This window comes from Ptychodera flava, chromosome 19 (genome assembly GCF_041260155.1).
Source record: "Ptychodera flava strain L36383 chromosome 19, AS_Pfla_20210202, whole genome shotgun sequence".
NCBI lineage: Eukaryota > Metazoa > Hemichordata > Enteropneusta > Ptychoderidae > Ptychodera > Ptychodera flava.
The window spans coordinates 28,945,358-28,970,561 of NC_091946.1; the positions used below are offsets into that span (position 1 = coordinate 28,945,358).

Consider the following 25,204-nt stretch of genomic DNA (forward strand, 5'->3'; position numbering starts at 1 on the left):
GTCATGACCTTAGAAAAGACCCCCTAGTATGCAAAATGAAATTAGCGAGTCCCTCTCATTGGTCCGTTTAAATACCGCAAAGGATATTGGGATGGCCATACCCTTTCCTGATTGGTTAACTGGTTAATATATGCAAAACAAGAGTATATAAGTAGCAAGAGGGCCAGTTGAGGGCCAATTCTGCTCAGGTATTCATCCAAACAACAACAACAGCTCAACTATTCAAGCTATGGCTACTCCTATACTATCACCAAGACTACTGGAAGAGGGATGACGCAAGTGTTATTCAGTGAAGGCTGAACGTCCGTATTACTTTAATGTAAAGACTAACACCAGCGTCTGGACAATGCCAACAGTGTCTGACCAAGATGAGAGGTTTGCTGATGTTCCTGGAAGGAAGAGCCCCGACTTGCCAGAGCCTACTCAGGAAGTGCCCATGCCTGATCAGACTCAGTCCAGTCAGTCATCAGTTGCTGCTTTGGTCCCTCAACCTTCCAAGCCTGGCACAACTAGTCAAGCACGTGAGAGACAATTCAGATTTCTTCTGCGTGACACAGAGATGTCAGCTCGGATTGTGAGTGTGCAGATGTACAAGGGAAATGTGTACGTTGGAACAAGTGAATTCTTCAAGAAACCCAACACTAGAGAACTGATACCGACAAAGAAGGGAATCAATTTGAATTTGGATCAGTGGAATCGGCTGAAATGTATCATGCAGAGTATTGATGATGCTGCCAAGACACTGACATGCAATTGACTTGGAACTCACAGACCCGTCTTCGTCCTTTTTTCAGAGCCTTCCTTCAGCGATATGCCAAATGACTTGGACAGGCAAGTGGCAAGGAGAGTGGCCAAATATGTCTACGCCAAGCTCATTCTGGACGAAGTCAATGCCATCATCAATCAAAACTGTGAGGGATGCAAGGAAGATTACCCATCTCAGAGAGACCATGAGTGCCTGTACTATGGCAATGCCCCTGCAGGTCAATGGGAAGCGATCATCAAATACTTTACTGATGCTGCCAAACAAGTCAACATGCTGGCTGTGCAGAAATCTATTCTCGCAATGGCTGAACTGTGTTACATTACCCTGGATCATAATGTTCCACTCGGATTACTCGATTTTGATGATCTCTAGGAGTTACTGTACTATCGCTGGAGTGAAGACTCTGAAGGATGTTTTGAAGCTGTATCGGACAGTCTGTCTATATATGAAATGGTTTTGTGCAATGAAATGATTACGGCAGTTTGTTCGAATTTGGTTCTGCAAGCAAAGAATCACTTCGATTTCCATCACTTTATATAAATGTGTTTTTCTTTGGACATTACAAGTTTGCCAAGGACATTGAGAGACACCTGCAATAAAAAAGGTGTTGTATTTCATGTTTTTGTCTTGTTAAATTTTGTTAACTTTGAGAAAATAAAATTTACTGTTATTGTTTAAAATGAAAATCAATAACTTGTCCGTCTATACTCTTTGTATGATTGTTTTGATGAATGAGTATGTTTAATTGCTCCCCCCCCCCTTCCCCCTTCCCCCTTTATGGCCCCTCATCTCTGAGAAAAAAAAAATCGGACGCAGATGCTTGGTATTTTCAATTGAACAAGTTTGAAAATTTATTGAACACCAACAGGAAAGCCAACACAAGAACTAGTAACAATGTAATGAATATGACTTCTAAGTCAAACGAGTCTGTAAAAAGTTAACATCATAAATGTCAAAATCAACACCAGTCAATTTTTCAATGAAATCATTCACGAGAAAGTCATTAAAAGTCCAGTCCTCAGTAAAATGCTTCACAATGTTCGACATGGACATCCCGGCAACGATGTAGCAGATAGTAAAGGACGTATTGTCCACACACTGAAGAAAGAGGTCCTGGAGCCTTTTTAGCTACTATAGACTATAGTCTATAGAAGCTATTGGGATGGGTATCCGTCCGGCGTCCGTCGTCAGTCTGTATGTATGTATGTATGTATGTATGTATGTCCGTTTGTGAGGCGTCCGTCCACTCAAATATCTTGAGAACCGCAGTACTTACTGATTTGATATTTGTTGTGTAGATGAAAAATATGATTTTGAGAAACCAATTTTTTTAATTTTTTTGATATTGTTGAAAATAGGCAAATTAATGCCAAAAAAGGCGTTTTTGGTAAAAAATCTTCTTCTTCATAACCGCTGGTCAGACAGCTTTGTTATTTGGTATACAGGTCCCTACGGATAACCCAACTTAGATTTGTTCAAATTGTGAGGAAATATGCAAATCTGTATTTTTAAGGAATTTTTTTTGTCATTTTTGGTCAAAATTTGACTTACATTGTATGTAATTCTTGTACTGTATAAACCCTATCAATTCACCCAGAAAAAAATAATTAATATGATTTTAAATAATTGAATTAATTAGGAAATCATCAAAGCCAAAATAATTTTAGTGTAGAATTATCAGAAAGTTCAACTTTTTTTGACAGTTTATAGTGAAATACTTACCATCTTGGAGGATTAAAACCTGTAAAGGCAACTTTCCTGAATCCCAACTTTGACATATTCTGAACCATCATTTGTTGTGCCCTGTATGTTATCTAAAAGAAATTGCTCATAATAGTTTGTCATGATGGGGTGGTCAAATAAATAGAGATAGAGAAAGTTCTAATTTCCATTTATGGTTGACTTGGTAAGGATAAAATAAAATTACTTTTTGAGGAAAAAAATAGAGTGGTCAATTAAAAGAGTGGTCAAAGTGATAGGGTTTTTATGGTAAAGCTGGGCTGTAAGATTCCTCATGTGCTATTTATAGCAATTATGCAATCTGTGTAAACAGTGCAATGAAAGTGTTACATGATGCTTTTGATGACCTTGAACTTCTTAAGTTTCAAAAATTTGTCTCTTCAGTGTGCTTTCTCTGAGTACGTACAGTCTCAACTTATTCAACAGAACTTACTTAGAATGTAAATTTGAAAGTTAAAATGTGCTTGGTTAGTAGGATTGAAATACTGATAAAGATAACCAGCTTAAGATTCTTTATAACCTGACAGATATGCTGTTTTTTATGACGTAAATCTTGATTTAAGCAAGTCTTGTTTACTTTAATTAGAATGTAATTAATTCTCATTTATTAGCTACTATAGACTAATATAGTCTATAAGCTGTTGGGATGGGTATCCGTCCGGCGTCCACCGTCAGTCTGTATGTATGTATGTATGTATGTATGTATGTATACATACAGTATGTAATGCATGTACACGTATGCTACCACTATGTGATTATCCATACTAGATCTATCTATTTATAAACAAGTCTTTGCTGTGTATGTCCGTTTGTGAGGCGTCCGTCCACTCAAATATCTTGAGAACTGCAGTACTTACTGATTTGATATTTGTTATGTGGATAAAATATATGATTTTGAGAAACTATTTTTATTAATTTTTTGATATTGTTGAAAATATGCAAATTAGCGCCAAAAAAGGCGTTTTTGGTAAAAAATCTTCTTCTTCATAACCACTGGTCAGACAGCTTTGTTATTTGGTATACAGGTCCCTAGGGATAACCCAATGTAGATTTGTTAAAATTGTGATGAAATATGCAAATCTGTATTTTTACGGAATTTTTTTTTCCATTTTTGGTCAGGCCATCCTGAAATGAGCTATCAAAGATATCCACCTTCTTCATCAATACATGTGTCACAAAAGGTTATTCTCTACATAACACAGCATAGCTCTGTCACTGTTGAGAGTCGCTTGTTTTTTCAAAACCGCTGGTCAGACAGCTTTAATATTTGGTTTACAAGTCCCTAGGATGACCTTTAGTGAGATAATTTCATACAGTCAGATAATACTTAATTTTGTATCCATGTCTATAGTAGCTTCAGGGACTTTGGCCCTATGTTTCTGTTATAGATCCAGTCGAGAGAGTTCCTGTTCAGGAATGCCTTGAAAGGTGTCCTGTTAGGTGGACGCCCGTACGAATCGAAATGTTCCCCTTGGTCGCTATCGGCAAAGTAGAAAGCCACCCAGTGTTTCCCTGGTTGAGTACTTGGGTCCACATTGGCCACAAAGGCAGCAGGGTAGGACTTTAGTCTGGTCTTAGGCAGTCGGTCTGATGGTTTTTAACCCCGCCAAAAGATGATGCAGTGTATCAGTCTGTATTCAAGATCTCTTTCAACTTTAACGTGTCCATCATCCACTAGAGTCAAGAAATGAACTTCAGTAATGAAAGAGGACATTGCGGTCTCTGTCGATTTCAATGATGTTATCCAGTTTGCCATTCACAGTATTTGGCAGGGCTTGTCTGAACTGCAGTTTGATGCCCAGGTTGCCTTCTTTGACTAGGTTCAAATGTCCTCCGTCGGCAGACAAGTAAGGTGTGAGATCAAATGCAAACGGTGTGTATCCATTGTCGTATTCATAGCGATTGATGTTGATTCCTTCATCCCTGCCTATTTTATTCGTTCCAGTAAACAGGGAATAGTAGGCCATGATGAATGATTGACCACCAGCTTTGGTGAAGTCCAGTTTCAGGGGTTTGCTCGGAATTGTTTTCCGCCCACATTAAGGACCAGCGACGTCATGCCGTAATGTTTGAAGTTGAAAGGATTTTTCTTGTATGAACCGTTGAAGGCATCGTTGTCCACCAGACCCAAGACCACACGTTTAGGTAGCTGTCCCAGAAAGATGTGGTCTTTGTTGAAGGACATGGTGCCTCCAGGAATAGACAGAACCTTCATCACACAACGATGTATGGGATACTTGGACGGTCCCTGCTTTAAAGCTTCTGCATGGCCCAGCTGTACCGATGGACTGAGTTTTATTTTCCTGACCAGTAGTGTGGCTTCGGTGACTACAGCTTTGAAGCCTGGATTTTCTGCAGAGCTCACAAGGGAGAAGGCATTCTTGCTTCTATTGAGTTTGAGACGTAATTCGACACCATTCATTAGATACTTGGGCTGAAAGAAGAGATCCGAATGGATGGGTCCTACCATATCGACAACTTGACTGCCAGACGTGAAGGCATATCGGTTTTTCAGTCCCTTGTTCACTTCTCCACCTTCTTTAGTGGGGTCACTTCATCCATTTTCAAGTGATAGTCCTTGAAGAATAGGGCTGAAGCAATATGGGTGTCTTTGGCCTCCTCACCATAATTCAACAAGGTCTCCAACATCGCTCGGTAGGGGTAAGTAGGGGAAGGGTTGGATATCATTTTGCCATTGAGGTGTACATCCACCTGGCTGAACAGTGAATGGAGCCACAAGTTGACGGGACCCACTGCTGCATCTTCACCGAGGTTAGTACCATCAACTTTTGTAATCTTGGCCTTGATCAGAAGGAGTGTTGAGGACAGATCGATGTAGTCTTCCCCTGAACCCGAAATCACAAATTCGATGGGTCCCGATTCCACAATGTGGGTCAGGGATGCACTTCTTCCCATTGTCCCTCTTCCACACTGGTCTGCGTTGGAGGAACTGTGAAAAAGTCTAGTTCACTCTTGGTACACTCGCAGGAGTTTTCGTGAAGAAATGCCATGTTAGTCAAAAATGTCAGGAGATCTTCTCTTTCGCTTGGCTTTGGAGGAAATGACTCTTCGTTTCGGTGTTTTACGTTTATATACTGCCGCCGGGGGAACTGAATATTTGGAACCAATGCCTGTCATCAACTGTTTCCCGGCTTCCACTAACCGTCGTTTTGCCGAGTGCTTGATGTTATGTCCACTGAGTGCATCACCTGCAATGTTGAGCCCCATTTTCAACATCTGTCTCCCTAAGACTTTGGCACCTTGTTTGAGCAGTGGTGTGGTTGCACGGAAGAGGCCTCCCAAAATACCGCCCAAGCCATATCCTCTCTGCACGGCTGCCCCCTGGAACGATGCTCCATTTACTCCTGATCCAAATAAAACTTCTTGTATGTGGCCGGATTGCTTTCATAGATTTTACGTCTATACGACATGGTTCAGGCTACAATAGTGTAGGGCGTCGTTTTCTGAAGGCTAGTGTCACGATCACTTTCCCACCTTGAAATGGCACTTTCTGACCCATGTCGTCTCTTATGTAGACTTCTACCGTATCAAATTCGCGGTTTCTCAGGGGAAGAAAGTATGGCGTGTGGAAGGTGCGTTGATCATCTGTCCATGAATCCCTTCCACATCTTCTATTCTCAACAGGGGTGCAAAGGTATCTCCCACCAACTGGTCGTCCACTAGGTCGCAATAAACAAACAGAGAAGAGAGGTTTCGAACACTGAACATGAAAGGTGCATCTGTTCTTCTGCCTCAACATGGTATTGGGATAAAATCCCATGATTTCAGCCAGACCTGGTAGAAAGTAGAGGCGGGTACCGTCACTCACATCAGCGGTTACTTTCCTAGACACCAGTTGAAAGTCAACTGGACGTTGTCGGGTGAATCTTGCGCTCTCAGAGTGGTCAGTATACTTCCAAAATCATCGTAGTAACCTGCAGGTATTTTGACAAGTATTTTTCTATGATCCTAATTTTCATATGCCAGCAAGTTTCTGCCCTCGACCACATTGTACCAAGAGAAAGGGTAGTGTATGTCCATCAAGGCCACTTCCCAGTTGCCCCGCAGAGAAATGTGTTTGGGTAATTTCACAGTGTAGCCTGTCACTGCATTGTCTGGGAAAACGTCCATGGATGCATTGCTCGGTAGCGTCATGAAAAATGGATGTTCAGCCATGATGAAAGTGGGGGTCAGACTGTGACTGTCCGGACAGAGTCATCCCTCTTATAGTTTTGCCAGATCCCTGACCCAACTATTGAATTTGGATGGCCAACCATACCACTTGACCAGATATTCAGTCTTGCCCTTTCTCTTTCTTGTTTTGAGTATTTTTTTCCACTCTGAAGACATCGTCCATTTTTCTTGACACTTTTTGTAGCTTCTTGTTCATAGAAAGTACCTTCTAATTCCTCCTCATCAAAATCTTTCAGCTTGTAAAGAGGTGGTCGACTGGAGATCCTTTTCGACAGTTGAAGATTTCTTCTGTTCCATGCGGCAGATAACCTTTCTTGAACATACGTTTAGTTTTGCTGATTCTCACTTGTTCTCCCACACTGAATTTGAATTTCACCGTTTTCTGTTCATGGTCACTGTACAGAGTATCCCACACCTCTTTTCATTGGTCTTGTTGACAGACGCTGGTTTTCTTTTAATGCTGCGATGCCAAGTGTTGTTGTAAGATTGCATTAGCTGAGGAAGCACCGATAGGTAGCTGAGGGTGTTGTTTCTGGTAAAGTACTTCCACATTTTAGTTTTCAGCATACGATTGAAACGTTCAACCACAGAAGCTTTCGTTTCGTTTCCGGTGGTGAAAAATTGAATGTCTTCACTCTTCAGAAATTTCTGAAATAGGTGGTTTACGAATTCTTTGCCTTGATCCGTTTGTAGTTTTTCTGGTTTTCGTCCAGTCTTCAAAATCTGTTCAAACGCTGCCACCAAAGTGACCCCTCGTTTGTCTTTCAAGGGAATGGCCCAGGCATACTTGGATAAAATGTCAATGCAGGTGAGGATGTATCGGAACCCTGAATTGTATTTTGCTAGTGAACTGACGTCTGCAAGATCAGCTTGCCACTGTTGATCCATTCCACCGACAATTACTCTAGCCCTTGGAAACTTCCACCTCACTGGTTTGTGTAATGTGTAAGTGTCCTGATGTTGCATCCATTCTCTCACTTTCTGACGGCTGATCTTTATTTCTTTCTCTCTTGAAGTACGGTATACAGCATCGATTCCTCCAAAACTTTCGGAATGACTTGGATCGTAATACACCTGGCTTAGGTGCTGATCCAAGTCCGTCAATTTGGTCACAGGTTTCATGTTTGATGACTATGGATCCAGAACAGCAAGCACAGAGGCACCTCACCCGTTTGAGGACATCGCCAAGGGATAGAGAAGGTGGACAACACTCCATGACAGAGGTCTCCTTTGGAATGACTATCATCAAATTGTCGAGTGATGTTTTAAAAGTTGAGCCAATTCCCTGTCATGGATGATCGATGCCGTGGTCTTGCAGCGGTTGAAATGACAGGACGTATCTCCCTCCTTATCTTTTTCTTTTTGGCGGATGATTGTCCAGCAAACACTCCATGATCACCTTCTTCATCATCACCTCTTGGCTGAAACAATCCTTTTGATTTTCGCTGAGACTGAATCCAGTTCCATCTTTCCTTGTTGCCAATCAGATCTTGTGGTACATTCATGTCAGACAGCACTTTGGCAAATTTTTGCCACCCTCTAGGAGTGAAAGTTTTCCTCCGACGTAAGGTGTCGTTGATGAGGTCTACCATATGAGTTCCAGGTAAGGGATTACCATCGTACATTAATTCCCCTTTCTCATTCCAATCCACGGAGTCATGCTGTTTCACTTTCTGAAGGAGTAAGTGTGCTTTTCGTCGGAGGGATTTTGGCACACTTTCCATCACATCCTGCTCCACACTATCCAAGGACTTTGGCTTGTCTATGCCTTCCTCTTCTGTGCCCTTGTCTATAGGAGACCCTGAAGAAGACACAGCGGTAGTGGTACCCCTTGAAGTTTCAGAGGGGAGGATGCTGATTTGAACAGGTTCCTTCCTTTTATCAATGTAAGCCCTGTACTGCTGAAGAGTCTGTTGGTACAGTTTTGCCTTTTCATCATCAGTGATGTCTGTTCTTTCCAAGATTTGTTGCATCTCCCTATCCAGAGAGGACAGCATCTTCGTCACGGGGTTTGTTGTTTGATTCTGCTGTAGTTGTATTGTATCTAGTAATTCCTGTGGCACAAGTGCCATCTTCTTGGCATGTTCCATGGGCATGGTGACAATTCACTTAAAGAGGAGACTTCCCAACACAGACAGCACAGGCCCTAGGACGGCTGAGAGAAATCCACCCTTTTGCACAAGTATCTTCTTCTTCTTTGATGTAGAAACCTTTTTATTTGACAGTGTGCGAAGATGATGTTTGTATTTGCTCAATTTCTTCTTTTGAGCAGATGACAATGGAACACTCCCCCGAAGAATGTTCAAACAACATTCACAGAGGCAATGGATTAAGTCGTTACTGGCTCCCTCGATGATCCCCCTCTGTTGCTTTGGATTGCCCTTGGCTAACACAGAGAGAAAATGAGCATGTTTTCTCATGATGAAATGATTGAATTTCATCTCATCATGTCTATTTTATGTTTTCCTGACGTACACAAAGGCAGTCTCTCCTGGAAAGATGTTCGTGCGTAGGCGAAGGACTTCCAGTGTGTTGGGTTTCAGGTCAATGAGGAGATAACCATAGGGTTCACGGGAGGCATCGGTAAAAGCTTCTTGGATGAAACGGGTGTGTCCTGGGTACATCTGTTTGGCTAAGTGAGTGATCTGTGATCCGTCTCTTGGATTTTTAAACAAGACCAGATAATGTGAATTCAGACTCATGGTTCGAGTCTCTCTACCTTGATGAAACATATTTTGTAAGATAAGCATGACAGAGAGATTACGATGATGAGAACCTTTGGTGAACAGATTGGTAATTCTCTTGTCATTTCCAGTTTCTGACATCAGATCATCAATAATCAATAAGTTGGATTGGTGAGGGGAAAACGTACTATCCAACTCTTCAGGAATGCCTTCAACAAAATGAATGCTAGGGATAAGGGCAGCCAGTTCCGTTTAGGCAGGTTGGTATTCTCCATAGCACCAGACAATACGCTCAGGAGATGGAAAATCATAGTTTCCCGTTCCTTCAGCAGTCGTTTGACGAATTGGTTTTGCCAGACTGTGTGGGTCCACATATGAGAGCAGTGTATGGATGTTGTAGTCTTGCATCCATGATTGACTTGATTGACGTTGTTCAGACAGTAGACGAACGATTTGTATCAGCTGGCACATCAATTGATGAGTGTCAGATTGTCTGGCCAGTTTTAAAAATCTGTGTCTTTCAACTTTATCTTCAATATTATGCACTTGTGTGAGATGATTTGCCAGTCTTACGAGATGTTTTGCATGACAACCAGGGTAAGGACAGTTCTTTCGCATTCGTGGCATGGTATATCCAAGTTGACCAACTTGATCTTCACCGTGATGGGACTTTTTGGTTGATTTCCTTTCAGTCAATCTCTCCACTCAGATCAATGCTTTCATAACATGAGACTGGCTTCCTTTTCAAACATTTATCATAGATGATGTATGGCAGCGTACACAAACACAGGAAGAACATAGGATTGGAGAAATCCCGATTATTGATGATCAGCTTCAAGAGTGTTTGCAGAATGAGACCCATCACGCCAAATATGTGTTAGGCTGAAATAGTACAAACTTATGCTGGAAAGCTTAAGGATGTTCTCATTTCTTGACAGAGGGAGGGCAAAAAAGGGCCCGAGGGGCAAGAGGGCCTCAAAGTGTTTGTAGAGGGTGTTATACCCAGACGAAGTGTGATGTAACTCATTGACCAAGAGCAATCTTCTTGGCGGGCCGCAGGGCAGTAAAGCCCACTTTTTGGCCTTTGCGTGAAGAGACGACACACATGCTTCTTGTGAAGAGACAACACACAAATACAAACATACATATATGTTTACGCATTCAGCTAATGTTTATACACAAACAACAACAAATGAATTCAAACCAGCCTCTGAATTTGTTTAAATTAACAAAGTTGATTTGCGTTTATTACATTCCTTGACAAAAAAAGGTTTAACCATAATTCTTTTGTTATTTTGTTGGTTGACATACAACATACAAAAAGACCTTCAAAGATGAAAGTTGAATCTACAGATAATTCTGTTGAAAGATAAAAATTGAACAAACTGTTGGTCTGTCGTCTTCAACATTTAAAATTTAAAGGGGAAAAAATGTACCTTCAAGTTCTTGTCTCTTTTCTTGCATTTACAAATTCTCCAAATATCAAATACATACATTCCAAGACTTTGAAAGTGAATGAATTATACAACTCTAACAAATAGAATGATCAGAATACCATTGCCACAAAACTGATCAGGAAGATTTCAATTTTGTTTTTGCAATTTATCCTATTAAATTGTGAAAACAGCTTCACCAAAATTATTTACATACAACTTGATAACTTGAATTTAATTTTCTTTGAATGATATCAACAAAGCCTATTGAATTACAATTATAATTACCATACCTTTTTTCTTTCTTACAAAGTATTGGAAACTGCTTGATTGACAAAGAGGGGGTGGGAGAGGAAAATATGAAGAAAAGCATTTGCCAAACATTTGTTGGCATCCCTCAATTGATGTTTCTCGATTTTTTCTTCATTTTTAGCTCCCATATATGCATATGTAATAATGTAAATGGAAGGTATTCTTATAAGGTGGCAAAATGGCGTCTGTATTTATGTGTGTATGTATGTATGTATGTATGTATGTATGTCCGTCCACGACAAAAACTCCTGAACCGCAATGGCTGCCATCTTAGTATTTGGTGTACAGATGCACCTAGGTATGGAGATGTGAATTTGTTCAAATGAACATGTCAGTGCCAAAAATATGCAAATGAGGGGAAAAAAGGAAAAATCGTGCAAATGGCTAAAACTCAGTAAGCATTGGTCAGATTGGGTCGAAACTTAGTATGCAGATTTCTTTAGGTATTCTAAATTATGTGTGCAAAAATTGGGATGAAATTTGCATGTTTGTATTTTTAGGGTATTTTTTTCCTTTTTTAGTCAAAAAATCTTGTTCTCTAAAATCGCTCGTCTGATTGCTATGAAACTTAATATTCATGTTCCTCAGGATGACCTCAGTCATGCTTGTACAAATTGTATTGATATTGTCATATTTGTAATTTGGGGCAATTTTCCCAATTTTTGATAAAAAAATGTTTTTATCCAAAAACTACTGATTTGATAGCTTTGATATTTGGTATACAGGTATCTAAGATTAATCTCAATATAATGTATTGAAGGTATGTTGAAACTGGCAATTTTAATTTTATTTTTGGGGCAATTTTTGCCTTTTTTGGTCAAAAAATTTTCTCTCCTAAAACTTCTGATCTGGTAGCTTTGATATCTAGTGTACAGGTTTCTAGGGTTTATGTTAATTAGATATATTTAAAATTAGGATGAAATCTGCAATTTTGTATTTTAGGGGCAATTTTTTTCATTTTTGGTAAAAAAAATTGTTTCTAAAAATTTACCAGTCTGATTGCTTTGATAGTTAGTAAACCAGTTCTTAGGTTTTTGTTAATAAGATATATTGAAATTAAGTTGAAATCCGGAATTTGAATTTTTGGGGCAACTTTGCTAAACTGTCAGTGTTACTGGGATATCTTTCATTTTGTATTTTTAAGATTTTTTTTGGTAATTTTATACCTACTGGAACTAAGAGTATATAATGTGGTGATTTAGTAAGCATTTGAATATGATAAACTGTATTTGGTGTTGAAATGCAGTAAAAAAATCCTGGCAGATTTTGAAAAAATTCCAAACAAATGCAATAAAAAATTCAGCCAGAGAAGGTTTGACAAAAGAAAAGATGGGAGAGTGGGAAAAAGAATGTACAATGGATTGGATAAAAAAGATAATGTACCTCACGATCTTCCAGACACCGTCCCTTATCAAATGGTCCACCCTGATGTATTTTTGTGCGCAATTAACCATGCAGTGTATTTTAGTTTAAGATGTCAAGTTAGGTAAGGATTCGAAAGGAATAGTCAAGTTCACCACAGTTTAACTTTATCTCTTGTGTCATCATCCTTGTGTAATTGGTTAAGTTTGTAAGTTGTTCCAGATGTGGATGCACCAGCTGTTCTGGAAGAAAACAATGTTTACTTTTCCATGTAGGGTTTCTGAGTTGATGATTGTATGTTGAAATTTCTCCATGTATCTGGTGTATGGGCAAAGTGTAAACATTGGTTGCATGTTATGTATTTCAGTCTGTGTCAAATATTGTAAATGAAAAATCATGAACAGTTGCTGTGTGCTTGTAAAAGATAACATATTTGTCAATACATAAACTGCCTTGCAGATTAATTGTCTTAAAGATTATCACAGAAGTAGAAATGGAAAAGAAACTAATCAAATTGCTGTAACATATTCACTCTCAGTGCCTGTATAGGCCTATACTTGACTATTTTATCATTACTTTCAGCTGTTTGTTATATCTTTGCTACTCTCCATGGGCCAAGGCACACTTGGGGTCAATGTCATCACTCTGTGCCAGTCTGTGTATGTCAGTCTGTCTGTATATGTATGTCCATGTTTCATACAATTGTTGACTTGTTTTGATAAATATATGGGAGCGAACAGTGATGTTGTCACTATTTTTTTTTTGGGGGGGGGGGGTTTCATGGACAAAGTACAGTTTTAATACCCATAGGGAAGGGTTTTGTAATTTTCAATCAATGCTCTCTTATCATAAACTAGGGCATATTTTTTACTTTCACTTTTTGTGACAACATCACATCCAACTCGTCGGTCATTCACAGTGATGGTTGATGATGGGCAAGTGGTGACCAGACGAGTGATGGCATCAAAGTTGATGTTCAAACTGTTGCAGTAATTTAAGGTGATCCCTCTGACTTTACAAAGAGTGCGGTTTCCCTTCCTGTCGGGTTGTGCTAGACAGAAGGCATAGTTTTTGGCTCCACCGGACACAAACTTGGTAATGTAATTGCCTGGAGGTTCCATCAAGTTCGCTGGTGAGATCTCCTAAGTAGTCACCCAGAGGTGGTTCATACATGTCTGACTTGCTGACAAAGATGACAGAATCGGTATCAAAGTACAAGACACGCTCACCAATGGCTTCAAGAAGATCATACAACTTCAGGCGGCATAGGCTGTGGTGAATGCTGCGATGACAACATTTGTATTAACGGCACCTTCGACAAATTCATCCCGAAGTGAATGTTGTACAGCGACCATGTTATCGTTGACAAAAGACAAGTTGTTGACGGTGTGTTGCTCACTTGTGAGTAACCGGAAGAGTTCTGCAGGTTCTTGGATGTACTGAAGCTGTGGAAAGTTGTTACGTTGAGCAAACTTGCCCCACATGGAATTCAGCATCAGTTTTGCCAATGCTCGCTGACCTGGATTTCGATGAATCTTAGTCTTGTCAAGTAGGATACCTTCTCTCTCATGGTACTCACGGATGTATCGGTCTTGGTCATCTTCTGTCTGACACCATGAAGGCCAACCACTGCTCTCTTGTTTCAACTTTAAGAAGGTATTGATGTAATCGGTGAAGAGCCCACCTGTTTGTGACTCTCTGTTGTACTCTTCACTTTCTCTGTAGTGCCACACCTCAAACACTTTGACGACTTTGTACCCCTTCTCCACAGCTTTTGCTAACTCTGGTGTTGTCCAAGCTCCCACAAAGGATCGTTGGTCATCGCTATGTTCACACAGTGCCTGCTGTTTGGTATCTGCACAGCTTCTGCAAAGGGGAAACATCAGTTTCTTATCCACTCTAGGGGGAGAACAGGAAAGTAAAGTTGCCGTGGTGGCAACACTCGACATTTGGCAACACCAAAGTACCACTGAACAGGCAGTATGATGTTCTTGGTGCGGACTTCCGGATGCTTGATGGGGTACTTACAGTACTTGTTGACATAAGGGTAGAGGCTTGTGAAATCGACATAGTGAATCTCTTCGTTACCTCACACTCATGGTAAAGCCTCGTTGCATTGGTTCTACCACCATAGAAGGCATCCCGTGGATAAAGAGGCTCCTGTAGATCAAGTGACTTGATGAATTCTTGCGGTCTTGGTTTTCGTGAATATCTCTCTTAAAGTCACATTCCCACATTTCGATCACATTGAAGCCATTGGTGCGTAGAAATCGCATCTTGTCGAGGGTACATTGGTAGAGATCACCCATGGTCTTCTCTAGTTTGGTGTTGACGATATCATGTCTTCGTAACATCGCGGACAACCATGGTAGTAGCAACCGTCTAGCCAATATCGATCAATTTTCTTCTCACCCCCGTTGTATACATGTTGAATGTTGACATTCTTCTTATATGCAAGCCACTCCAACCACTGCAATGCAATGACAGATTGATTTCGTCGGTGGATGTAGCCGTGATCTGGAATGATCCCGATGGTATCTTTCTTGAGAAAATTCCTGCGTAGAACGACATTGCAGGCTGATGCGATGGTCACACAATCCCTGAATGGATCCACACCATTCTGTTGTTTGAACATATCTTGAAATTTCAAACAACTCCTACTTAAGATGTCTACATCGCTTCTATACAGTAGTTCTCAAGTTCTTGTTTCAGGTTGAAAGGATGATTTTCGATCGCTCTTCTTCGTACCATCTCAGGAATTTTCTCTCTCTGATGTTGTTTCATACATCAGGACCGTAGTATTGTGCATCTGGGAGAGGACCGATGTATTCTTGATTCTCCGCTGTGTTGAAGAAATGGGGGAAAGTAACCTTTGTGCAGTTCAGCCATTCAAACATGTCGGAAGTTGAGCCAAAGCACAGGGAGAAATTGTAGGAGTCGTGAATTTAATTTTTAGCTACTATAGACTATAGTCTATAGAAGCTATTGGGATGGGTATCCGTCCGGCGTCCGTCGTCAGTCTGTATGTATGTATGTATGTATGTATGTATGTATGTATGTATGTATGTATGTCCGTTTGTGAGGCGTCCGTCCACTCAAATATCTTGAGAACCGCAGTACTTACTGATTTGATATTTGTTGTGTAGATGAAAAATATGATTTTGAGAAACTGGTTTTTTATATTTTTGATATCATTGAAAATAGGCAAATTAATGCCAAAAAAGGCGTTTTTGGTAAAAAATCTTCTTCTTCATAACCGCTGGTCAGACAGCTTTGTTATTTGGTATACAGGTCCCTAGGGACAACCCAACTTAGATTTGTTCAAATTGTGATGAAATATGCAAATGTGTATTTTTAAGGAATTTTTTTGTCATTTTTGGTCAAAATTTGACTTACATTGTATGTAATTCTTGTACTGTATAAACCCTATCAATTCACCCAGAAAAAAATAATTAATATGATTTTAAATAATTGAATTAATTAGGAAATCATCAAAGCGAAAATAATTTTAGTGTGGAATTATCAGAAAGTTCAACTTTTTGACAGTTCATAGTGAAATGCTTACCATCTTGGAGGATTAAAACATGTAAAGGCAACTTTCCTGAATCCCAACTTTGACATATTCTGAACCGTCATTTATTGTGCCCTATATGTTATCTAAAAGAAATTGCTCAAAATAGTTTGTCATGATAGGGTGGTCAAATAAATAGAGATAGAGAAAGTTCTAATTTCCATTTATGGTTGACTTGGTAAGGATAAAATAAAATTACTTTTTGAGGAAAAAAATGGAGTGGTCAATTAAAAGAGTGGTCAAAGTGATAGGGTTTTTATGGTAAAGCTGGGCTGTAAGATTCCTCATGTGCTATTTATAGCAATTATGCAATCTGTGTAAACAGTGCAATGAAAGTGTTACATGATGCTTTTGATGACCTTGAACTTCTTAAGTTTCAAAAATTTGTCTCAGTGTGCTTTCTCTGAGTACGTACAGTCTCAACTTATTCAACAGAACTTACAATGTCATTTGGTATACAGGTCCCTAGGGATAACCAACTTTTTTACGGAATTTTTTTTTTCCATTTTTGTCAGGCCATCCTGAAAATGAGCTATCAAGATATCCACCTTCTTCATCAATACATGAGTCACAAAAGGTTATTCTCTACATAACACAGCAGAGCTCTGTCAACTGTTGAGTCGCTTGTTTTTCAAAACCGCTGGTCAGACAGCTTTATATTTGGTTTACAGGTCCCCAGGATGACCTTAGTGAGATAATTTCATACAGTCAGGAAATACTTAATTTGTATCCATGTCTGTAGTAGCTTCAGGGACTTGGCCTATGTTTAAACTGGGATGAAAATGCGGATGATTTTGGTTCCATTGATAATGACTTCAGGTTGAACATTATTCTCATGGCAGTACTGCAAAATGAACTGACCATCGTATCCTTGAAGATTGTGTGCTATGAAAGTGCCGGGGGAGTTTTCTTCAGAAAGTGCCCAATCACAGAATTCTTGTTTAGTGTTAGGACCATGGAAAACTTGCTCTGAGCAAGACTCAGACTGGACTATGCAAAAATTCGGGACATGGACTCCACCATCTTGGGTACATTCAAAGTCGAAGAAATAATACTTCATTTCTTCTTCACTATCTTCTTCATCATCTTCTTGGACTTCGAAGTCGAACACATCACCCTGATCATCACTGTTATCTACTGTGTCGGCCCTCTTCTTCTTTTTCTTGCCAATAGGCTGGATAAAACACAAGTGGTCACTGTCTTCGTATTGTTTGCAGACTCTGCAGTATTTCTCACCACAACGATGTTTCTTCTTTTTACTTCTCTTTTCCCAATTGATGGTTACACCACACAACTTGCAACGACGGATGACCTGACATACAGTGTTTACAGCATGACCACTTGTTGCATTGTGATTGTTGAAACACTGTTGACCAAGAAAGTAACGATGACAGTCTTTACAGTAGATTTTATCATCAGTAGGCGGACAGATGGAGGGAGTACGGCAATATTTGCAGAAAACTTCACAAACATTTTTATGCTTGTATTCGTATGCAGTGTTGCAGTTGTGACAATAGTAGGCTTTCTTCAAAAACGCAGGCATCGACATCACCGCATCATAGTGGTTGTCATGATGGTACAAGTATATGTTGTGTTCTGCAGTGTCATGTCGCTGATAAATAAGTGTATCAGATTTCTCATCAGAAATGACATGGATCCTGTATAATGGTACGGCAGCTTGCAACTTGTCGAGTTCTTCATTTCCACATGGCCCGGGTGGAATACCTGCCTGAGTGATGAGTTCAGCTGCACGTCTTGTCTGTGCGTGCCATCCCCTTCGTACTGAGTCCTGTTCAGGATCATCGCTGCAATTAATGTGAGCAATTTCCGTCACTATTGCCCCTTTCACAGCACAGTTCATCTGTGTTAGCTATGCGGATGACACTCCTCATCAATCGGAGTCGACGGGCAATGTTGACAGGTCTCCTTCTCCAATCCTTTCCTGCCCCTTGAGGCATGTGTACATGAATGAAGTTGATGTAGATATTTTCAACAACAGTGAATTCTTACTATGATTGCAGCACCCGTTCAATTTCACCCAATACCCTGTCGACTGTAAGCTCTTGCACAGGTGAAAAAAGGTAACCAAATTTGATAGGGGAGTGATGGACTTTCCAGTGTAATTCGCACACGGTCTCTTTCAGGGATACCGCTAGTCAGCCTGTCGAGGATGCTTCGAAAGACGTCTTGTAGTACTGACATGACTTGTATGAAGCCACGAACTGGTTTAATATCATTGAATTTGATTTCATAATCATGCGCTAAAGCATTGAATTTTTGTACTTGACGTTCTTGGATGCTTGTGATTTGATACTACTCAGCCCCGATGTCTTCATCTGCTGGCGGGTCATCTGGTGGCATGTCATCTATTGATCCCTTACCAATTTGACTTATTGGATGTGATGAAGATGATGATGATGTAGTGGTGGTGGAACTTTGTGAGGAAGGAGGGCAACGGTTATTTGCAATAAGAGTCTGCATTTAATTCTTCGGTATATTAATTAGGGTGGGAGAATCGTGTGAATTTTCACAAACATCAGTATTTAAGGAGGAATGGGGAGTATATTGATTGATTAGAGTTTGTAATTTGTCATTGAAAATTTGAGTGCCTAAATAATTACTGTCATAACTACTACAACTACTACTACTACTACTACTACTACTATCGAGTGAAGAATCTGAGTTTAAAATGCTGCCACTGTTTTCTTCACTACTACTACTACTACTACTACTACTACTACTATACTACTACCTTACGAAAAAGTCCTATAGGACCCAAGTGGGATTGACCTGGTCCAATAGGAGTACCACAGGAACGGTGTAGGACCAGGCTGGTCCTATAGGAATGATGATTTTAAGTCCTATTGGACAATCCCATTGTAAATGAAATTCCAATAGGAACTATGTGGGACCATTCTTGTCCTATGGGAACAATTCCTGAATGTCCTACAGGACAATCCTTTTGTAAATGACATTCAAATAGGATTTATTCAATTCTGTCAGAATCATTAGCTTTTGCTATTGCTCTGACAAAATTATTCTTACCATTCTCAGAGAGCAAAATATTTTGCAAATTAATTTGCAATTAATCTTTGGACTGGTACTGAAGGAAACATGGTTTGTAAAAATATTGCATTTTGCTATTTCTAGAATTAAATGAAAAAAATATACAAGCAAGCAAAATACATAAATAAATAAACAAACACTTAAATCAATAAAATAAATCAATAAATAGGCCAGCAATCAAGTTTACATGCTGGCTCATGCATACATATGAGTAACACATAGTTACAATATCATTGAGTTTCCACAGACTGAAGACTATTACAACTACCAGCACTTCAAATTCATAAATGAGAATCAATATCACCTCATTATCTTAGCTATAATGTCTGATCAACACATATTTTGTACACCTTTTTAAAGTCCTATTAGACTGTCCTATTGGAAACCCTAAGCCCAGAATGCATTTGGGTGGCTGCAGTGCATTATGGGCTAGCATCATCAAAACAAGATGGCCGCTGCAGAACAGACAAAAGGGGTCAGTTGTAGCTCTGAAAAAGGACTGTGTGGCAGCATAACCGGGTGTTTTACAGCTTTTATATCACTGTAGTACAGCAAAGTTAGGTAGGAAAGATTATTATATGTCAGTGTTTTCCTTTTGAAGACTGAATAGTTACGGAAATAGCCAGGTTTACAATAGTCCTTTGTCTACTTGCCTGCTCATGATCCAGTGTATACCCATTGTGTGACTTCTAGCTTGTTGACTAGGCATTTCAGTCCACACAAAGAATATAAACAGGAGTGAAGTTTAAAGCCAAGGTAGTAATGTAGTTAGTGATTGGATACATATGGTCAAAATGCATTGATATTTATGTGAGACAAAGGAGCAATGGAACAATGGGGTTGGACCCCCTGTTACATAACAAACAGGAAGTTGATATCTCAACGATTTCTACTCATGTATTGCCATCATGAAACCTTAATTCTTTCTTTGCTGATAGAGCTCATTTGGCTTTTGAATTATTAAAATTATGATACTGAAAATTAAATGTTTTGTGTAACTTTTGGATACATTACATAGCAGCATCAAATTAACTTATCACCTAAAACAAGAGCCAGCCATATAAAGCTGCAACTCAAAAATTTCATGAAGGCAGACCTTAATTTCTATGTGGATATGCTTCTGTAGTCTCAGCCATAATAGTTTAATTAGATAATTGTTACACACAGCTTTGTATAATATTTTTCTGATTATAGAAATAAAGTTTCTTTGTTCAAAAGTATATCCATTGTAAGTTCTTCTTTGCTCCCTAATGAACATTGAAACACCCACTATATAGCTTGTCTTCTTAGCGTCTGTATGTGTTAAATGCAAATGTTATTGTTTACATTTAATTCTAGTCCAGACCAGAATTCATTCCTCAACAATAACAATGTCTACACATGTACAGGCTGAGTTCAATGGAACGTTCTAATGTTCCAATTGGATTACCATAGGACTGTCTAATAGGACATATTATTATTAGACTACCATAGGACTGTCTAATAGGACATGTCTAATGTTCCTATTGGACTACTATGGGACAGTCTCGTAGGACAGGTGTCGCATTCCTATTGGACTACTATGGGACTGTCTCATAGGACAGGTGTCACATTCCTATTGGACTACTATGGGACTGTCTCATAGGACAGGTGTCGCATTCCTATTGGACTACTATGGGACTGTCTCATAGGACAGGTGTCGCATTCCTATTGGACTACTATGGGACTGTCTAATAGGATATTGTCTCAAAATACTATTGGACAATCCTATCAGACTGATTCCTATTGGAGTCCAATAGGACTTTTTGTAAGGGTACTACTACTACTACTACTACTACTACTACTTCTACCGCGTGACGGATCTGAGTTCACATTGCTGCAGCTGTTTTCTTCACTATCACCAAGGAAAATCCAATGTACTCTTCACCATCATTACATTTTTTCTCAGCCTCATATATTGCTTCTTTGGTTGCTGTGCTCTTTGCCTAAAATGAAGGGACAAAAAAATTGCTTCATTTACTCCCACAGAAATACCATAATGAAAATAATACTAATAATAACCTAGAAAAAAATAAACGTCATCATGATAAATCAAAATATGTGTGTGTGCTTGCTTTTACTTTTTTGTGTCAAAGACAAATATACATTGACCTCTTATCATATATGATGAAGTTAACTGAGTATTTGCTATGTATTACCTGAAAAAAAAATGTGGAAATATTGTACACTTACATAATTAATTTATTATGATGATCTTTGTCCCTTCCTTCATCATCATGATCACTCTCAGAGGCAGTGTTGTCCTGATAAGAATAAAATCAACAAATAAATATTTAAACAGTAAAACAACCCATATTCTTATTTTTAACACAGAGAAAAGTTTGATCAAATAATAAAAAATATACATATTCCATTCAAAGGGGAGGGGTGGGTTGTGTTTCATAAAACATAAAATATACTAGCTGAATTTAACACAAAATACTGGCCAGAACAGTTTGCACTCATGTATACTGTGCACTGCCTATAACAAACCCATACTAAAACAACCCATATTCTTATTTTTAACACAGAGAAAGTTTGAGAAAATAAAAAAAAATATTTCATTCAAAGGGCGGGAGGGGGTTGTGTTGTGTTTCATAAAACACTAAATATACAAGCTGAGTTCAACACAAAATACTGGCCAGAACTGTTGGCACTATATACTCATGTATACTGTGCACTGCCTATATAAATCTGTATACCTTCATATTCAGCACAGTAACTCACAGACTGAAGAATTTGTAAATTTGTGTTTGTCAATTTTGCAAAGTCCTGCATCGATGCATCATTTACTTCACTGATTCAGAAGTGAATGCAAATTCAATAAAATTTTATAGCGGTAGAGGCTATACTTTGATTGCACAGATCAACAACAACAACAAAAAAAATAATGTCACAAAGCTATAAACGTCCTCAGTACAATATGGCCGGATATCACGATTGCATTTACATGACCCCTTCCAATGCACAAAATAAATCGCCAAATAATACACACTGTTTTTTTTTTCTTTCTTTAAAATGCATTCAGTTTGTCGATTAAACCTCCCTTTCTCCACAACGCAAAAAGCAATCATTTTCCCCTTCCGTAAATTGCTGGTTTATATTTAACGCCGATCTTTTCATTTAGTTTGATTGTTTGTTTACATGCGAGGGGGTCCCCTAGATTTGTCAGCTCTCAGGTAAGACTCAAGCCGACGAACCAGCAGACAGCTTGCTTGTGCAGTTGGCAGTAGAAACAATAGGTGGAATTTTCCTTTTCACGCACACGACCTCTGACCCTGACTGTCAATCAAATCAAAATGCTACTGTTACGGTCAAAATCAACATCCCTTATTTGGCCATAGTTCAAATTCAAAGTCATGAGTCACCATCAACTTCCGTACTTCAATGTTTATCTTTTGTATTACGCATTGCGCACATGCACCTATTCCAAGCGTGCTTTTAGACACTTTAAGTTAGACCTTCAGAGAGTGGACATGTCTCTGAAAGTGACCGGCTATAGTTCTCGCCAAGATTGCTTGTAAAGACCATTTCGATGAAACAGCTTTGAACCTGTTGATGCGATAGTCTTATACAACCCTACACAAAATCGGTAAGCAATTCAGTTGATTCTTTTGTGACTTTAAAGCAGACATTCTTGAAGGAACATTGAATAGCCTTATTCCATTGTGAGACTTTAAGAGCACGTGTGCCTAACAAAAGGCGAAGGACCTATTGAAGTTTGCAAACAATGAATGCTATAATGGACACATTCAACGACTCTGATTACATTTATAGTACAACTTTTGAGACCCTTTAGTTAAAGTAGATTTAGTGATTGTATTCTTATGCATCTTTGAGTTAGTGATTGTTTCAAAGCAGCTAATTGTTCATTAAGTCAGGGTTGCTTTATGCAAATGAGATTTTGTCAACGAAAGTAAACGTTCAGTCACCGTTAGAGGCGTTTACTGAGGTGGGTCACGTGACCACCCCACCTATTATGACCTTTGACCCTGAGTCATCTTAGAGGGAGTATTACTTCCTGTTAGTTACTTCCTGTTTCTAATTTCCTGTGTCATAGAGTGTATTTACTTCCTGGTCAAAGAAAGTATTTACTTCCTGTGTCATAGTGTGAACGTAGCTTAGTTCTCACTTCCTGTATCCCTTTGTTTTGATTTGTTTTCAGTTAATCGTTCCCAAACGTTCTCAACGTTTGTAGTACAACATTCTACTCAGAGAATTTGTTGTTCTCAGTCTGGAAGACATGCCTATATTCGAATAAACCACGTGAAACTTAGATCGGATATTTGCTTCGTCTTATTTAAGAGGGAACGCATTACGGAATATCAGTTGTAGACGACTATTGCATAGTAGTTGCAGACAAATAATTTTGAGTCTTAAGGAATTTGTTTGCGCGCTACATTTCTCATTAACGATTTTGCATCGGACTTGTGATATTCACCTAAGTCAAACCATGGAAGACGAAGAAAAGAAATCAAGAACTTTGTCACCGGAAAAGGAATTGCAAGAACCCAGGCGTAGCTGCCAAGACAGAACACTGTCCGAAAAAGGACTTGAATATGAGTTAGCTACTAAAGCTGGCTTCTTAGAGAAAACAGCGAGTGCACTAACCCAAAAGTCCACGAAAATACAAGACCTCATCGCTGATAAGGCAGACCTATTCACAATCAAACTGAAGTTTGAAGTGTTGAAGGAGCTGCATCAAGTCTTTGCAGACACGTGCTATGAATACAAAAGTTTACTCCCAAAGGATCAGGTGCCAGACGAACGCCTTCGTTGGCTGGCCGATGTCGAAGACGTTTTTGGGACCTTCTTTAAAGACACCACTGCATGGGTGAGCAAACAGGAAGCGAACCCAACACCAATTGTGAACCCCACACCAATTCATCCACAAGAGGATGTAGGACCAGAAGATAGTGTCTCTCAAGTCGGCACACCGAAGCCGTCTGTAGTTGGCAGCCAGAGTGGGGTCAGCCATCATACAAGCCACAGTGCACTCTCAGCCACCAAACTAGCAGACGAAAGGAAAAGGCTGAACTGTTGGCAAGGTCAGCCAAGCTCAAGAAGAAGCAAGAAATTGAGCGTGCTAAGTATAAGCTTCAACTCCAAGAACACCGGGAGAGGCAAGAAATGGAGCGTGCCATGGCAAGACATGAGCTTCAACTCAAGGAGGAGCAACATGAACTTGACACGAAGATTGCCGTAGCCGATGCTAGAGCTAGATCTCTGAATAAGTTTTTTGGTGACGAATTCGAGGACGATATCGCCATCAATATTAAGACTGAACCACTGGAGGACGAATCCATTGTGTCCAGAACAAAACCACGAAAGACCACAACACCAGTACGAGTGTATAAGAAGGAAACTCCTACAATAGAAAGGGAGAATGACAGTGAGGCGGATGATTTAGAAGAAGCAGTCAGTGTAGCAGCTTCCAGAATTTCCATCAGAAGCAGTGGCAGTAACATGAGTAAGACGACACGTGACTCTGCACAGTGGGCCATGATCAGAGCAATAAAGAAAATGTCCACAGTGATAAAGAAGTTTGACGGTAACATCATGGAGTACAGATCATTCATAGATGAGTTTGAGACCAAACTAGTACCGACTGCCGAAGATGATAAAGATAAACTCACTCTGCTGAGACAGTTCATGGAAGGCACAGCCCATGAAATAGTTCAAGGGTATGCGGGTATAGATGCAAGTGAAGCATATCAAGGTGCCATGGAGGAGACTGGAAGAGCGCTATGGTGATCCACACAAGATAGCCAACGCCTACCTGAGGAAGGTTTTGGACTGGCCTCCAATCAAGCCAGACAACGTTGCCTCGTTAGACAAGTTCGCCATCTTCTTGAATCGATGTAAGACAGCAACCCGATGCGTTGATGGCCTAGAAATACTAGAACATTCAGAAAATATGAAACGGATCGTCAATAAGCTTCTTTACTTTATCAAGATTCCTGGAGTAACGCACAGCGAAGATACGCAAAGCCAAGAAAAGAGTAAGATTTGAAGACCTCGTCGATCTGGTGAAGTCCGAAGCAAGCAGACTGTCATG

At 39.6% G+C, this 25,204-nt stretch overlaps 4 protein-coding genes and 1 long non-coding RNA gene across 5 annotated transcripts in view; 3 read left to right on the forward strand and 2 right to left on the reverse strand.

Moving 5' to 3' along the window:
* The window catches only part of LOC139119191 (uncharacterized), a 66,529-nt gene that overhangs the window by 5,504 nt on the left and 35,821 nt on the right, over positions 1 to 25,204 (forward strand). The window lies entirely within an intron of this gene.
* On the forward strand, positions 347 to 757 carry LOC139118134 (activated RNA polymerase II transcriptional coactivator p15-like). Its single transcript, XM_070681429.1, has one exon. The coding sequence runs from the start codon at positions 347 to 349 to the stop codon at positions 755 to 757; it is 411 nt and encodes a 136-aa protein (XP_070537530.1).
* LOC139118136 (uncharacterized protein F54H12.2-like) lies at positions 4,512 to 4,976 on the reverse strand. Its single transcript, XM_070681430.1, has one exon. It carries the CDS (start codon positions 4,974 to 4,976, stop codon positions 4,512 to 4,514), a length of 465 nt encoding a protein of 154 aa, XP_070537531.1.
* LOC139118137 (uncharacterized protein F54H12.2-like) lies at positions 5,030 to 5,422 on the reverse strand. Its single transcript, XM_070681431.1, has one exon. It carries the CDS (start codon positions 5,420 to 5,422, stop codon positions 5,030 to 5,032), a length of 393 nt encoding a protein of 130 aa, XP_070537532.1.
* LOC139119175 (uncharacterized) lies at positions 22,164 to 23,422 on the forward strand. The gene is made up of 2 exons (XR_011548858.1): positions 22,164 to 22,738; positions 23,312 to 23,422. It is a non-coding gene; the product is annotated as an uncharacterized lncRNA (long non-coding RNA).